At 38.7% G+C, this 14,353-nt stretch overlaps 1 protein-coding gene across 1 annotated transcript in view; it reads left to right on the top strand.

Annotated features, from left to right (window-relative positions):
* The window catches only part of LOC149791567 (PHD finger protein 14-like), a 73,019-nt gene that overhangs the window by 50,445 nt on the left and 8,221 nt on the right, over positions 1-14,353 (top strand). The window contains exons 19-20 of the mRNA XM_089970107.1: positions 1,974-2,112; positions 12,506-12,613. Of these exons, the coding sequence (XP_089826233.1) occupies positions 1,974-2,112; positions 12,506-12,613 (247 nt within the window). The remainder of the gene's footprint in view (positions 1-1,973; positions 2,113-12,505; positions 12,614-14,353) is intronic.

Below are 14,353 nucleotides of genomic sequence, written 5' to 3'. Positions count from 1 at the left end.
TTATACCGAGATGGATACAGAGTCTTTAAAATTTGGCAGACTGTTTTGGTATGGCCTAGTTTCTTATACCAAGATGGATACAGAGTCTTTAAAATTTGGCACACTGTTTTGGTATGGCCTAGTTTCTTATACCAAGATGGATACAGAATCTTTAAAATTTGGTACACTGTTTTGGTATGGCCTAGTTTCTTATACCAAGATGGATACAGAGTCTTTAAAATTTGGCACACTGTTTTGGTATGGCCTAGTTTCTTATACCGAGATGGATACAGAGTCTTTAAAATTTGGCACACTGTTTTGGTATGGCCCAGTTTCTTATACCGAGATGGATACAGATTTCAATTTTTGAGAGCTTAGGATCCAAGATATTGACATCATAACAGAAGGGTAAAAAAGCAAAAATCGTTCTGTAATGAAAACTAGGTCACAGTGACCTAATTTTTATATGGTTGATTTACTTTACATGAGAAGCATTAACAAATGTTTTAATGAATGTAGGTGAAATAGAGTCTGAGATATTAATGGGAATAGTGTAAGAACAAGCAGATACACTAATGTACAATGAACAAATGGGCAATATTATATATCCCCTCCCAACTTTGTTGATGAGGTGATAAAAAGGGATGATTGATCTGAAGTCTCTCACTTTAAAGATCCTTGGTATCCATGGCACTACATGGTTTGTTTCATTTACTTTTAGGTCCTTGCTGATGAAGACCAATGAATGCATAATTAAAATAGCAATATTTTCCTTTTTTTTTGTATTTGGGCAGTATACAGTTGTATCATTTAATTTTGAGGGTCTCAATTTCATGGTTTTGTTTTATAAAAAAAGACATTTTATGAGTACATGAATTTGTGGTTTTTTTTGCGTATTTTTAAATATTTCATTTCATGGATCAACATCAACAAATACCCAAAATAAAGAATACAGAAGAAAAATAAGCTGATAGCAAATGGTGGTTGCTTTATTTTACTACCCGATTACAGAAATGACATTGATTTATCAAATAATGTTTTTGATCTGTAAGAATGAAACACAGCAAGATAGTGGGGTTGGGTGGGCTTCTTCATCATCTGTGGCTAATTTTTCATTCGGTCTTTAAATTTTGGTTATGGAGCAATAGCACAATCCATGATAATAGTTAGCTCATGAAAATTAGTGATACTGCATTTATTAAAAATAATGTCTTTGCTTCATGATGCAAACTTTAATCAGCACAAGGCCTATATTGAATGTGATTTCATATGAATATTTTAAATTTTTTTTAATGAAGACTAGAAAATAATGAAATCATTTGCCAGAAACAAAATAATTAGGATTTGAAAATGACTAAAATGACTGGTGTAAAAGTTAATTGAATTGCAGATTTTTCAGTGAAAATTAAAGGCAATGAAACTGAATGTTTTGAGTTACTCAGCTGCTCTTAGGAAAGCAAATATCACCCAAGCTGGAGTTAAATGTACTTTATTATGATAAAGTTTGGATTATAACAGATCTCAGCACAATATGACTTTGCTGATATCAAAGTACACATTACTAGTTCCCATAAACCAGTTATTCTATTCTCTAAACTTTTTAAGCCTTGAACTAAAAACCCCCAAATCTAACCACACCTTCATAAAACTGTACTCAACGCAAAATCTCACTTGAAACTCTGCTGTCTAATTGACAGGCTGTATTTGTATATTTAGAGTAAAGACTTTTCAGTCTGGTTTAGCAGATATTTCACACAAGTTTGATTTAAGTTTTATGATGGAGGGGCTGGATACGATGCAGAGAGAATGTCATTGTCAGTACAGTTTAGCAGTAGAGAACTATAGCTAGGAATATCCTGAAGTTTTCCAAAACTGACTGTATCCAGCTTCAATTACACATCATTGTAGCATGTAGACTTTGAGCATAAGTTTGAGTTTTTAAGTTTTGAGAATACTGATGCTTTGTATAATGTATTTGTGTTTTGGGTTTTCAGGCAGTGTTCTGAGTGTGTCAAGTATAGCAGCGATGAATCAGAAGGGTCTCCAATGGATGTGGATGCTCCCAGGAGGTTAAGAGAAAAGATCAAAGAACCAGTCAAGTTCACTCCACCACACACTTTTGACATCATGCCTGTAAGATTTATTTTTCTTAATAAATTCAAGCAAAAGAAAACCATATTCAGGCAGCAGCTTTCGATTTAGGGTATTTGGCTCTCTTGTTCTGTACTACACACATTTTGTCAAATTTATATAGAAAATTGGAAGTGATATGTTAGCAAGACCTTTAATGTTTCCACAGATAGTAATGATTTGCAATCTAATATGGCCTTGCTGATGTGGACTATTCTAGCACTAAATGGTATAGAAGACAATAGGATTGAGGTTGAAAGGCATAATTTAAAAAAATATGAATTATAGATTTAACTAGTCATGGGATGTGGGTATATCTTAATATTTTCTGAGACAAATTCATTAATTTTGTATACATGATGACAAAAATATTTGTCCTTTGCTCTCAGGTATCTTGTGAACATGTCAATTCAGGCAATAAAAAAATATTTTTGTTACCAAATTTGGTATCTTCGAGTTTTTTCAAGAATATCAAAGATAGTTTCATTTCTTTTCAACTAAAATAAATTGAGGAACAGGAGAAATGGTCTTATCTTTAATTCCTGAAAATTTTTGAATACCTATTTCATGTTATTTTTCGTACCCTTAAATTTTCATACGCCATCAAGCCATAAAAATAATTAATTCTATCACATTTTTTCGTACACAAAATTTAATATTTTTTGGTCATTCTATTTTTTTTCATACATAAAACAATCTACTGTGAAGATTTACTTTTGCCAGAGTGATAAAAAAGTATGTCCCTTTAAATTTTACAGCTAAGAATAAGAGATAAAATCATTGTTTTAGTTGCATTTTTTATTTATCTATTATTTTTATTTATTTCATTTTGTTAAAATTGAAGACAGGTTCCCATTTCAAACTGATTAAAAAATATACCAAAGTTCGATTTAGGTACATTAAATGACCAATGTATTGTTTCGCTAAGCAAGGTATGAGTAGTGACTAAATTTGGTCATGTTCTTACCTGAGGCATCGAATAGTGAAACAGGAGATTAACACAATATAACAATCGTCGTTTATAATCATGCCTGTAGGTACTGCTCTGGTGGCCTAGTGGGTAGAGCATCCCCCTTGGATGTGGGGGGTCGTGGGTTTGATTCCCTGGCCAAGTCATACCAAAGACTTACAAAAATGGTACTAACAGCTGCCTCACTTGGTGCTCAGCATTAAGAGGTTAGTGTTAGGACTGGTCAGCCTGGTGTCAGGATAATGTGACTGGGTGGGACATCATGCTACAAGTGGTAAATTATTGATCCTCATTGGTATGGATATATTAATCGAAGTGGTAAAATTATTGATGCTCTTTGGTATGGATATATTAATTGAAGTGGTAAAATTATTGATGCTTTTTGGTATGGATATATTAGTTGAAGTGGTAAAATTATCTTTGGTATGGATATATTAATTGAAGTGGTAAAATTGTTGATGCTCTTTGGTATGGATATATTAATCAAAGTGTTTAAATCATTGATGCTCATTGGTATGGATATATTAATCGAAGTGTTAAAGTTATTGATGCTCATTGGTATGGATATATTAATCGAAGTGGTAAAATTATTGATGCTCTTTGGTATGGATATATTAATCGAAGTGTTAAAATTATTGATGCTCATTGGTATGGATATATTAATCGAAGTGGTAAAATTATTGATGCTCATTGGTATGGTTATATTAATTGAAGAGTTAAAATTTTTGATGGTCTTTGTTATGGATATATTAATTGAAGTGTTAAAATTATTGATGGTCTTTGGTATGGATATATTAATTGAAGTGGTAAAATTATTGTTGGTCTTTGGTATGGATATATTAATCGAAGTGGTGAAATTATTGATGGTCTTTGGTATGGATATATTAATCGAAGTGGTAAAATTGTTGATGGTCTTTGGTATGGATATATTAATCGAAGTGGTAAAACTATTGATGCTCATTGGTATGGATATATTAATCGAAGTGGTAAAATTATTGATGCTCATTTCACCCATATTAGTACCTTTTAGGGACTCTTGTCCAAACCACATTGCTGCCAAGTGTCCTGTTTCTTCCATATTCGTCCCATATTTTGGACCTCAGTAGGAGTGTATGTTTTTCTTATTAAAAATCTGTTGGTTTTTTTTTTGTAATTTTCTGTTTAGAACAGGCACCCGATCCATTCTTAGAGTAAATGTATTGCATATATATAGGGAAAAAGATTTCTAAAATATGATTGGGTCTTTCAAAATCAAGGCCATCGTGCCAGTCTTTAACCACCATATTGGATTGTGCAAAGCATGTGCTGCTGTCACTGTATCTCACCCTTGTCATGTCGAAAAGGAAGCAGAAGATTCAGAATTTTCTCCAGGAAAGAAAAGAAAATTGAACTTGAAGGATGATAATGCCATCATGTTTAAATTTATGAAACCATTTAGTAAATGAGAAAACTTTGTATTTTGCAAATTGTGTAATTGTGACTTTGCTATTGGTCATGGAGGTGCCTTTGACATAAAACAGCACAAGAAAGCTAATAAACTTCATCAACAGCAGAGCCTGAACTTAAAACTTTTATAAATACCAGAGAAAACCTTGATGTAATTTGATTGGAAGTTCCTTTTACTAAATTTCTTTTAGAAAGGAACCTTCCTCTTCAGTTGCTAATGATGCTGGTGATTTATTTTGCACACTTTTTCCAGACAGTAAATCAAAAAGGATTACTCATGTGCTAGAACGAAAACAGCCATCTGAGTTATTGTATGTTAGGACTTTTTTCTTTACCACACTCTAGTGCTGATTGTTAGAGGATTTCTGGTTCAGTAAAAACAATCGTACAGAATTCAGATCATCAATTAAAGATGGTACATTGGAATCAATAATGATTGAATAGACAAGATGTGGAAAGGGTTCCTATACACAGCCTGTAATTTGATGAATTACTCAGAGGGAGTATGAGTGCAACACATGCATCTTTGACATTAAATAATTAACCAAGTTATTATTGGACTTTATTGATGGTTGTAAGATGTGACAGATGCATTAAATTTGTAAAAATCAGTATTTTTTCTTGAAAATCAGTATTTTTGTCATAAGCAGTCAGTATTTTGTATGCTGGGGTTGCCAACTATGTAACCAAGATTACTAGTGGGAAAATTCTAGGGAATACCTTCTCATCACATGTTTAACCCTGTAAAGAAAATGCAAAACTGGATTGGAATCAGACTAGGACATATGATATCCCCCCACTTCACAATTGTTGTTATATTTAAATATGGCTCCACATTAAGATGCAAAACTCCTATAATAATAACTTTTTCTATGTGTGTGTTTGTTTGTCTGTTTTGCCATCAAGTCACACTTCTTGTAACTAGCATAACTCAGAAAGTCTTGCACATAATTGGATGCTATTTTGTAGGTTAATTGCATACTACTTGTAGATATGCTTTTTAAGGGTTTCATCTGTTCAGGTCCAGTTTTGATGGAATTATTTCCATTATTTCTCCTTCAAATACGTTCCCCGATCACATTAACGTTAGGGATATAAGCCTGCTACCTCTCGAATCCAGTCCTACTAAAAGACGAAAATTTATCTTTTCGGTCTATCTCATATAGACCAAAGGGCAACAACTCTTGCCCCTTACCTCCCCTTGCCACCGCCAGGTGTCACTAGTTTTTAAGCTTCGCTTGTACTGATAACACGTACATTATACCTCCAAACAATGCAAGCCATCTTAGCGTTAAATTGGACCATCCGAAGTTAAATTTGGATTTATTGTGTTGGACAATCATTCTTCTACAGGTTGTATACATTATTTTAACAATTTTTTTCAAAATTGAGTGACTTTGTCACCCTTACGGATTTCGTTTACTGAAGACCATGTTACACACACTATCGCGGAACTCGTGTTGTCAATTAAGAGTTAACGCGACACTGACTAATTTCGCTTACTCCGTTAGTAACGGTTGTGGTATTAGCGAATTAATAACATGCTGAATTGATAATTTGTGCTTTGTTTTCTTTTCTTGTGTCATTTCAGTAGAAATGTCAACCAAATGCATGAAATGCAAAAAGTTCAAAGCAAAGAAGACAACCATGACTCTTGTATTGTATGTACCAAGTGTACATCATCTATACCATGCAGCGTGTGTAATACTTGGACAGAGCAAACGTGGGCTGATGTAGTCCAGAAGGCAGCAAAAGGGAGGGATAGACGGAATAAGTCGAAGAAAGATAGCATTGATGTCCTCGGTATACATCCGAAGACAGCCTCCATTGCGAGCCTTGTGGGGGACGTTGGGGTCCCCCCTCCACCTAAAGTTCGTCGTTTGCAACCGTCAGCCACAGTAACATCAGCGGCAATGGAGGAAAATAATGTTGACAGGGTACAACAGTCCAACTTTGAACAGATGCGTCGTTTGGTCCAGGAAACAACGACACAGCTATTGACATCAGGCCAGATATTACCCTTATTTCCCTTGCTCGCTTCCACAGCTTTTTCTGAGTCCTTGGGGGAATGTTCCCCCAATTTTAGGCTGCCCAGTGGGCGTAAGTCTCCCCGCATGTCCGAGCATGGCCTTCAGGCCTCTAAGTCAGGACGCATGGGGTTTTTACCATATCCATCGGATCCATTTCTTTATACAACCTCTACGTCAACGGCCATCCGGCTGACCCAGCATGGGGACCCTATTGCTAAAACGGTCCGACCAAACATGACTTACGGGGATTTTAGTGATAAATCCGTCCGTCAAGCTGTACCGCCGGCAACATACCAATACAATGGCAAAGATTTTAGTGAGAAATCTGTCCGTCCAGCCAGGCCATTGGAGCAGCCAGTACCAGTGATAGCAGGACCGTCGCCAACATTCAGACCAACCACAAGCCGGACAAACCAGCTGGCAGGGCCGGCCATCCATATGTTCATGGCTTATCCACAAGGGAGAGTTAGTGACAGTGTTAAGGATGACGGAATCGCGTAATCTATGCCACCTGGTATGCTCTATCCAGAAATGCAAGCTATTACAGAACACGACTCGGCACACAGTGAGGGTGACGAAACTCCTGCAAATCAGCCATACACAGATCCAACCATGGAACGGACTGAGTTTGGCTTCAAGGCGGCAGTGGAAGAAATTTATAGGGTGTTGGCAACTTCAGAATGCCCTCCACCTCCTACCGCCACTCAAGACTACAAAGTTAAGACGTCTGTAGATCTTGACGGGGAGGAAGAGACGCCGTCCTTCCGGTTCCTTCCCCGGTCGGCAAAAATTAAGGAGATCACTGATTGTTTATCAGGACGAATATGTGATCCAGGGAATGCTAAGGCGTTTTTTTCAGAAAGCCAAGTACCAGCGACGTTCTCGTGTCGCTGGTACAAAACTCATTCAGACGCCTTCAGTACGGATCTTCTGGCCCTGGACAAAAATATGGCAGCAGTTCACATGTCCGCTCCACTGTTTTACAAAGTGGACAAAAATGTGTTCCATGCCACGTCAAAGCTAGTCCAGAATGTAGTCGCTACGTCTTCAATGTTAGACTTGGCTCCATTAGCCATTTTTCTGACTCGCAGAAAAATCCGACAATGACCACGCTTGGGAAGCGACGGCCCGGATTGCTAGAGTTATTAACATGGCAGCTCACCATTCCATGGCTAATGCGTTGACTGCTTCTGCCAACTTAAACCTGATATGATGTGACGCATGTCTGCGGTCCACGTCGCTCAAGCCCCATCATACTCTGGCTTTACGGATGACTCCGTTAGGGTCGCCTTTACTCTTTGGAGGAAAAATTGAAGAAGTTTGGAAGCAGGCAGCTCAGGAACTGCCCCTCCAACTCGCCGCCCAACCCTCGCAGGCATTTAGAAAAAATCAGCCCCTGCCACAGCGGAGGGATGATTGGTGGACCAGGGACAAGGGATCCCTGCAATCAAATGTGCAGTATAGATCCCAACCCAATGCCAGGAGACAACAGTCTAATCAAGCTAGGAGGCAACCATACAGAGGCGGTAAGAAACAAAGTTTCTCCGTCTTCAAGCCTCCTAACTCTAAAAATTGACATACCCTCTCCACCACCCGCGGACAGCCTACCTGTGGGCGGCCGCCTCCTGCAATTTCAAGACCACTGGACCACCTTTTTTCCTCAGAATGATTGGGTGATCCAGGTCATTTCGGAGGGACTTCGGATTTCATTTATCCAACCCCCTCTCCTGTCCTCCTCTCCCCTCTTCACGGACGTACCGTCCGATCGGGAGAAGGATACCTTTCTACAACAGGAGATACGGTCGCTCATAGAAAAACGGGCGGTGGAGATTGTGAAAAAACTGCAATCGCCAGGGTTTTATTCCAGGCTGTTTCTTATCCAGAAGACAAAAGGCAAGTTGAGGCCAATCATCGACCTGAGTCGCCTCAACCAATACATTTTACCACCGAAATTCAAGATGGAAACGGCGAGATCAATCCGTCTTTCCATCCGGCGGGACGAGTATGCCGTCAGTCTAGATATGACCGACGCATATTTTCACGTCCCTATCCACCCCGCGTCACGGAAATTTCTCTGATTCGCTTACCGCAACGCGGTTTATCAGTTCCAGGTCCTACCCTTTGGTCTCAACATCAGCCCTTGGGCTTTTACCAAGGTTATGGATTGCGTCGTCACCCTGTTCCGCTCGACTTCATCTACAGGGATGGCAGTGTACTTGGACGACATCCTCCAGAAACATATGGTAAGTTCTATTCTGCTCAAAGACAGAAATGATCTTTTAGCACTTTTAGATCATCTAGGCTTTCTCATGAACTGGGAAAAGTCCGATCTCCATCCATCCCAGCGTTTTGTCCATCTGGGTATGGAGTTTCTCACTGATCTGAATCTGGTACGGCTTCCTCGTGCTTGCGTAATCCGGATCGTCGAACTCATCGAGTCCGTTTCCAACAGGACGTGGATTTCAGCGAGAGAATTCTTGCAACTCCTTGGATTATTGAATGTGGCGGCGGACTTGATCCCACTTGGCCGTCTTTTTCCCTTACAAATGACGTTACTGGCACAATGGCACCCCTTTTCAAGTCTCGTCAATCAAACAATAATGATCACACCTGAGATATGATCGTTCCTGCGTCAGTGGCACAACCCCGGTTGGCTGTCCATGGGGATTCCTCTGGAGATGCCCCAAGCGGAGATAATGGTATGTACCGACGCCAGTACCTACGGTTGGGGTGCCCACCTGTTGCCGGACTTCGCTACAGTCAGCGGCACGTGGGAGCCAGGGGAGAGGCTTCTCCACATCAACCTTTTAGAAATGAGGGCTGTCATCAATGCCTTTCATTTCTGGAAGGAACAACTCTCAGGAAAAACTGTCCTCATTATGTCAGACAACTCTGGTGGTGACTTACCTCCTCAAACAAGGGGGCACCAAATCACCAGACCTGTGCATTCTGATCTGGCAGTTTCTACGTTGGTGCGACAACCTCCACATCAACGTACAAATCAGACACATTCCCTACAGACTCAGTGTCTTGGCCGACACTCTATCAAGGAAAGGTCAAGTCATTCACACGGAATGGTCACTCCATCAATCAGTCTTTCTTCGGATTTGCACACTTTGGGGGCATCCGATGATCGATCTTTTTGCGACAAGGTGGAATCGCAAGTTGCCCACCTTCGTCTCTCCGGTTCCAGACCCAGAGGCTTGGGCCGTGGACGCTCTGTCAATCAGCTGGGAGGGGTTGTGGGCATTCGCCTACCCTCCCATGGTTTTGGTACCGAAATAATCCAGAGGTTAAGGGGTCAGAACTGTCGGATGATTCTGATTGCCCCTCTCAGATGGAACAAGTCCTGGGTCACCGATCTACTCAATCTAGCAATAGATCTACCTGGGAAGATTCCAACTAGCCCAAATCTTCTCAAACAACCGCAGTCACAGGTGTTCCACCCCTGCCCGGACCGTCTTCTTCTTTACGCTTAAGGCTCTTGTCTGGGCAGCCTTGCGAGACAAACAATTTAAACCTTCGATTGTGGAGAGATCTCAAGAGCAAGAAGGCCCTCCACTCTGAAGGCTTACAAGGGAAAGTGGCGTGTTTTCAGGGACTGGTGCCATATCAATAACATCATCCCTTTGAGTGTCTCAATCCCTCAACTGGCCAACTTTTTTCTCTGGCTTTTCGAGGAGAAACAGTTGGCCCTAATTACTATGAAAGGCTACTGCTCCATGATATTAGACACATTCCGCCATCATGGTAGATGTGATATTGGGTGTAACAAAAATCTATTAGATCTTTTAGCCAATTTTGATTTCAATCGACCAAAATCCCTCACCCTGTTTCCAAAATGGAATCTGTCCTGGGTTTTAACATGGCTCAATTCAGACAAATTTGAACCTTTAGCCCACACTTAGTTAAAGCTACTATCATACAAACCATGTTTCTTGATAGCCTTAGCTTCAGCATGCAGGGTGAGCGAGTTACATGCCCTTTCCAGTGACCTGAACTTTCTTCAGTTCAGATCAGATGGTTCGGTGGTCCTCCTGACACAACCAGGCTTTGTAGCCAAAAATAGGTTACCATCCATTGGCAATCAAAGAATCATTGTTCGCTCACTGTCTTCCATAGATAAGTCAAGAGCAGCAGCCATGCAAGATCCTGTTCATGCACTCAAGCACTATTTAAAACGCACAGAGGCACGTCGGGACACACGTAAGCGCCTCTTTCTTCCAGTCAAAGCTGGTAAACGGGATATCACCCCTCAAGCCCTTGCATCATGGCTGAAGTGGGTTATACGCTCAGCGTACTCTGAGGTCTCACAAGATCAGAGTCGCCTCATGAAGATTACGGCTCATGAGATTAGAGCAATCTCGGTGAGCCTGGCATTTGAACGCAATGTTTCGATCCGAGATATAATAGAAGCTGTTGGCTGGCATGCAGAGTCAACCTTCTCCAGTTTTTATCTCAGAGATTTGGCTTCACAGAGGCAAACCTTGAATCTGGTAGGTCCGGTGTCGGCAGCCCAGATGACCACCAGACCCATTTAAAACAATCAGCACAGCCTATCAGCTTCGCTGGATTCGCCAGGGAAATTTCGTAGGTAAGAAGATTTCAATAGCTATCTTCTTAACCGTATATAGGGGACACATATAACGGGACCCTAGGCTGTGTTGCTGATGAAATTAGGAGAACGGGTTATCGTTCAAATGGTGAATCCAGCCATCATTCCCTAGAAGGTACCCGGAGTGGAGGTAGGATGCTCAGCATTCCCTCCTCCTATTACTTATTCTCCTAACGTTAATGTGATTGGGGAACGTATTTGAAGGAGAAAGCAAATTTTTAGTAAATTGTGTTTCTCCGAGAATACTTACCCGATCACATTACTTAAAAACCCTCCCAACCACCCTGCTATGCAAGCATCCTCGTATAATATATATCGCTCAGCTTAAAAAACTAGTGACACCTGGCGGTGGCAAGGGGAGGTAAGGGGCAAGAGTTATTGCCCTTTGGTCTATATGAGATAGACCGAAAAGACAAATTTTTGTCTTTTAGTAGGGCTGGATTCGAGAGATAGCAGGCTTATATCCCTAATGTTAATGTGATCGGGTAAGTATTCTCGGAGAAACACAATTTACTAAAAATTTGCTTTCATTAATATTACATCTCCATTACAGCAAAATAATTTTGTAGCCAGCATAGTTCAGGAATCATTTGTTATATTCTGATGCAGATTTTGTCTACATCGTCTCAGGACCTAGATGTGTCTTTTATTAGTTTCATCTTGTCAACTCCGGTTTGGGTAGAGTTATGACCCTTGATGGTTGACTTGATATCCTTATATTGATTGCTAAAGAACCATTCAGAATAATCAGAATGAATTTGATAAAAAAAATTATCATAAACTTGCAAGTACCTTGTATGTGTTTTATATTAAATGAAATATTTATACCTTCCCTGTTGGGTTCTTCCAGACTTTGTTTTTGCTTGATAGCTTCATCAGAATTGGATTTCAACCAGCATTGACTTTTGGCTTCATTTCCAGTTTTCCATGATATAATTTAAAAGAGTTATAGCCCCAGATGATCCTACCTCCAGATTTTGATTTCTGCAGCATAACTTTACTTACATTTATTGGATTTTAGACAAATTAGACATTTGGCTAGAGACTGATAAGACTTGCAGTGGGTTTTATTTCCAGCATTCTTTAGCATAATTTACAGGCGTTATGGCCCCATATTGTAAGTCATTCTAGTTTTATTTTCTGCAGTATAACTTTACTAAGATTTGAGGCAGTTTGAGAAACAACTTGATAAGATCTCTGAGTTTGATTTCCAGCATTCAATAAATATTTTACAAGAGTTATGACCCCAGATCGCCTGTCCTCCAGAGTTTGAGATGTGTAAATTGCTTTGCAGGTTATTAATTGTACCCGTAAATTTAATTTTCTTTTTGCTAGAGTAATCAGCAGGTAAAGAAACCTAAAAAGAGAGGAAGGAAGAAAAAACTAACTCCAAAGGGGGCTGAATATCAGAAGGAAACCATAGAGAAGAAACAAGGTGCTAGGGTATGTAAATAATTAGTGTAACTCTTTTACCTGATTAGATGCCTAAATAATTAGCATAACTTTGTACCTGATTATATGCCTAAATTTTCTATGCTTTTCTACTGATAAAAGCCTAATATTTCAATGATGCAAGGGCTGAAAAAATTGTCTACCTTGTCTTCCAGGATTCAGCCCTTAAAGTTACAACCATTTATTGCATACAATTTTTTATTACTTATTAACATTGCTATATTGATTGTTCTTGGTGAGGGATGTTCCAGTAAAACATACCTGGGATTTAGGGAAGGCACTTTTAATGTGGGGTATCCATTCATAGATGCAATTTAGAATTTGTTTATTTTAATATGAACTCTTTGACACCAAATTACCCTGGCATATAATTTTTAAAAACTGCCTTCCCTGGTTACCATGTATGTTGAAATGAAACAGCCCTGATATAACATACTTTGAATTAATTTTTTTCTTAACTTGCTTGTATGAAGCACAGGAGAGTTTATGCTATGACACAGATGATATCAGCATCCATGGATGTGGACATCAGGTAAAAGGTTGTGCTTAAAGGGAAAATCTGGCCTTCAGATTTGTTGTTACTTTGTTAATTGTCATTGAGTTTTAAGCTGATTTGCAAGTTTTCATACTTTTGGCTAATCAGGTTATCATGATACAGGCCACACCATGGTGGTTTTATCCAGATGCTTGAAGACAAACTGAGAGAACTTCTTTCTCTTTTGTGACCTTGTACTGGTACATCTCACTCGTGATAATGGTTGGGATTTACATGTTTTTATGTGAATGTAGATTCCTCATGCTGCTCCTATATTTTTATATTAAAGGGCATTTTTACAAAAAATATTTATTTAGATATTAAATAAAATAAATGTTTGCATAACAGTGCTATATTTGTAAAAGCAGCAACTTAGTTCATCTTCACCCACTTTTACTAGAAAAAATTGGTTTCTCCAAGTTTTATACAAAATCCACTTCTTGCCATTAAATGGATTATTCATAAGTGTCAGGGGGCATTTCATTTTTCACTACATACAGTCTTCATATTGCTGTACACTGCATCAATTTCTGTGGACAAAAAGGTATGAAATTGTTTTTATTATAAGTTATTCTTTCACATGCTGCTAAATGGTGTATGATACTTGACTGAAAGAAATGGGGCATCACTATTACCACAATTTTTAGCCATTTCTTCACAATAAGAGTACTGTCCCCATCCCACCTGTACTGAACTGTGTCTTACCAATAACCCGTAACTCATATTTTACAAATGTTATAAATGAAATGCACTCTCTCAATTGAGTATTATATCTTAACTCATATTTTACAGATATAATTAACAAAATGAACTATTTTGATTGAGTAGATATTATCCCTTAACTCATTTTACAAGTGTAATCAATCAGATGAACTCTATCAGCTGAGTATATATTGCACCTTAACTCATATTTTACAATTAAATAAAATGAACTCTGTCAGTTGCATATATATTACACCTTAATTCATGAACTCTATCAATTGAGTATTTTACCGTAACTCATATTTTACAGATGTAATAAATAAAATGAAGACTTTCAGTTGAGTACACATTATATCTTAAATCATATTTTCCATTTTGATTATACAAAGGTACTTTCAAATTTAACTGTGGTGTGTTCATTAGCATATTCCTAACCGTATGTTTTTTATCCAATATTTCTGATTTTTTTCACAATTTATGAAGAAAAGTTCAAT

The sequence above is a fragment of the Sinohyriopsis cumingii genome, chromosome 9, assembly GCF_028554795.1.
Source record: "Sinohyriopsis cumingii isolate HCF-2022 chromosome 9, ASM2855479v2, whole genome shotgun sequence".
Classification (NCBI taxonomy): domain Eukaryota; kingdom Metazoa; phylum Mollusca; class Bivalvia; order Unionida; family Unionidae; genus Sinohyriopsis; species Sinohyriopsis cumingii.
This window is presented reverse-complemented; position numbering and strand designations above follow the sequence as displayed.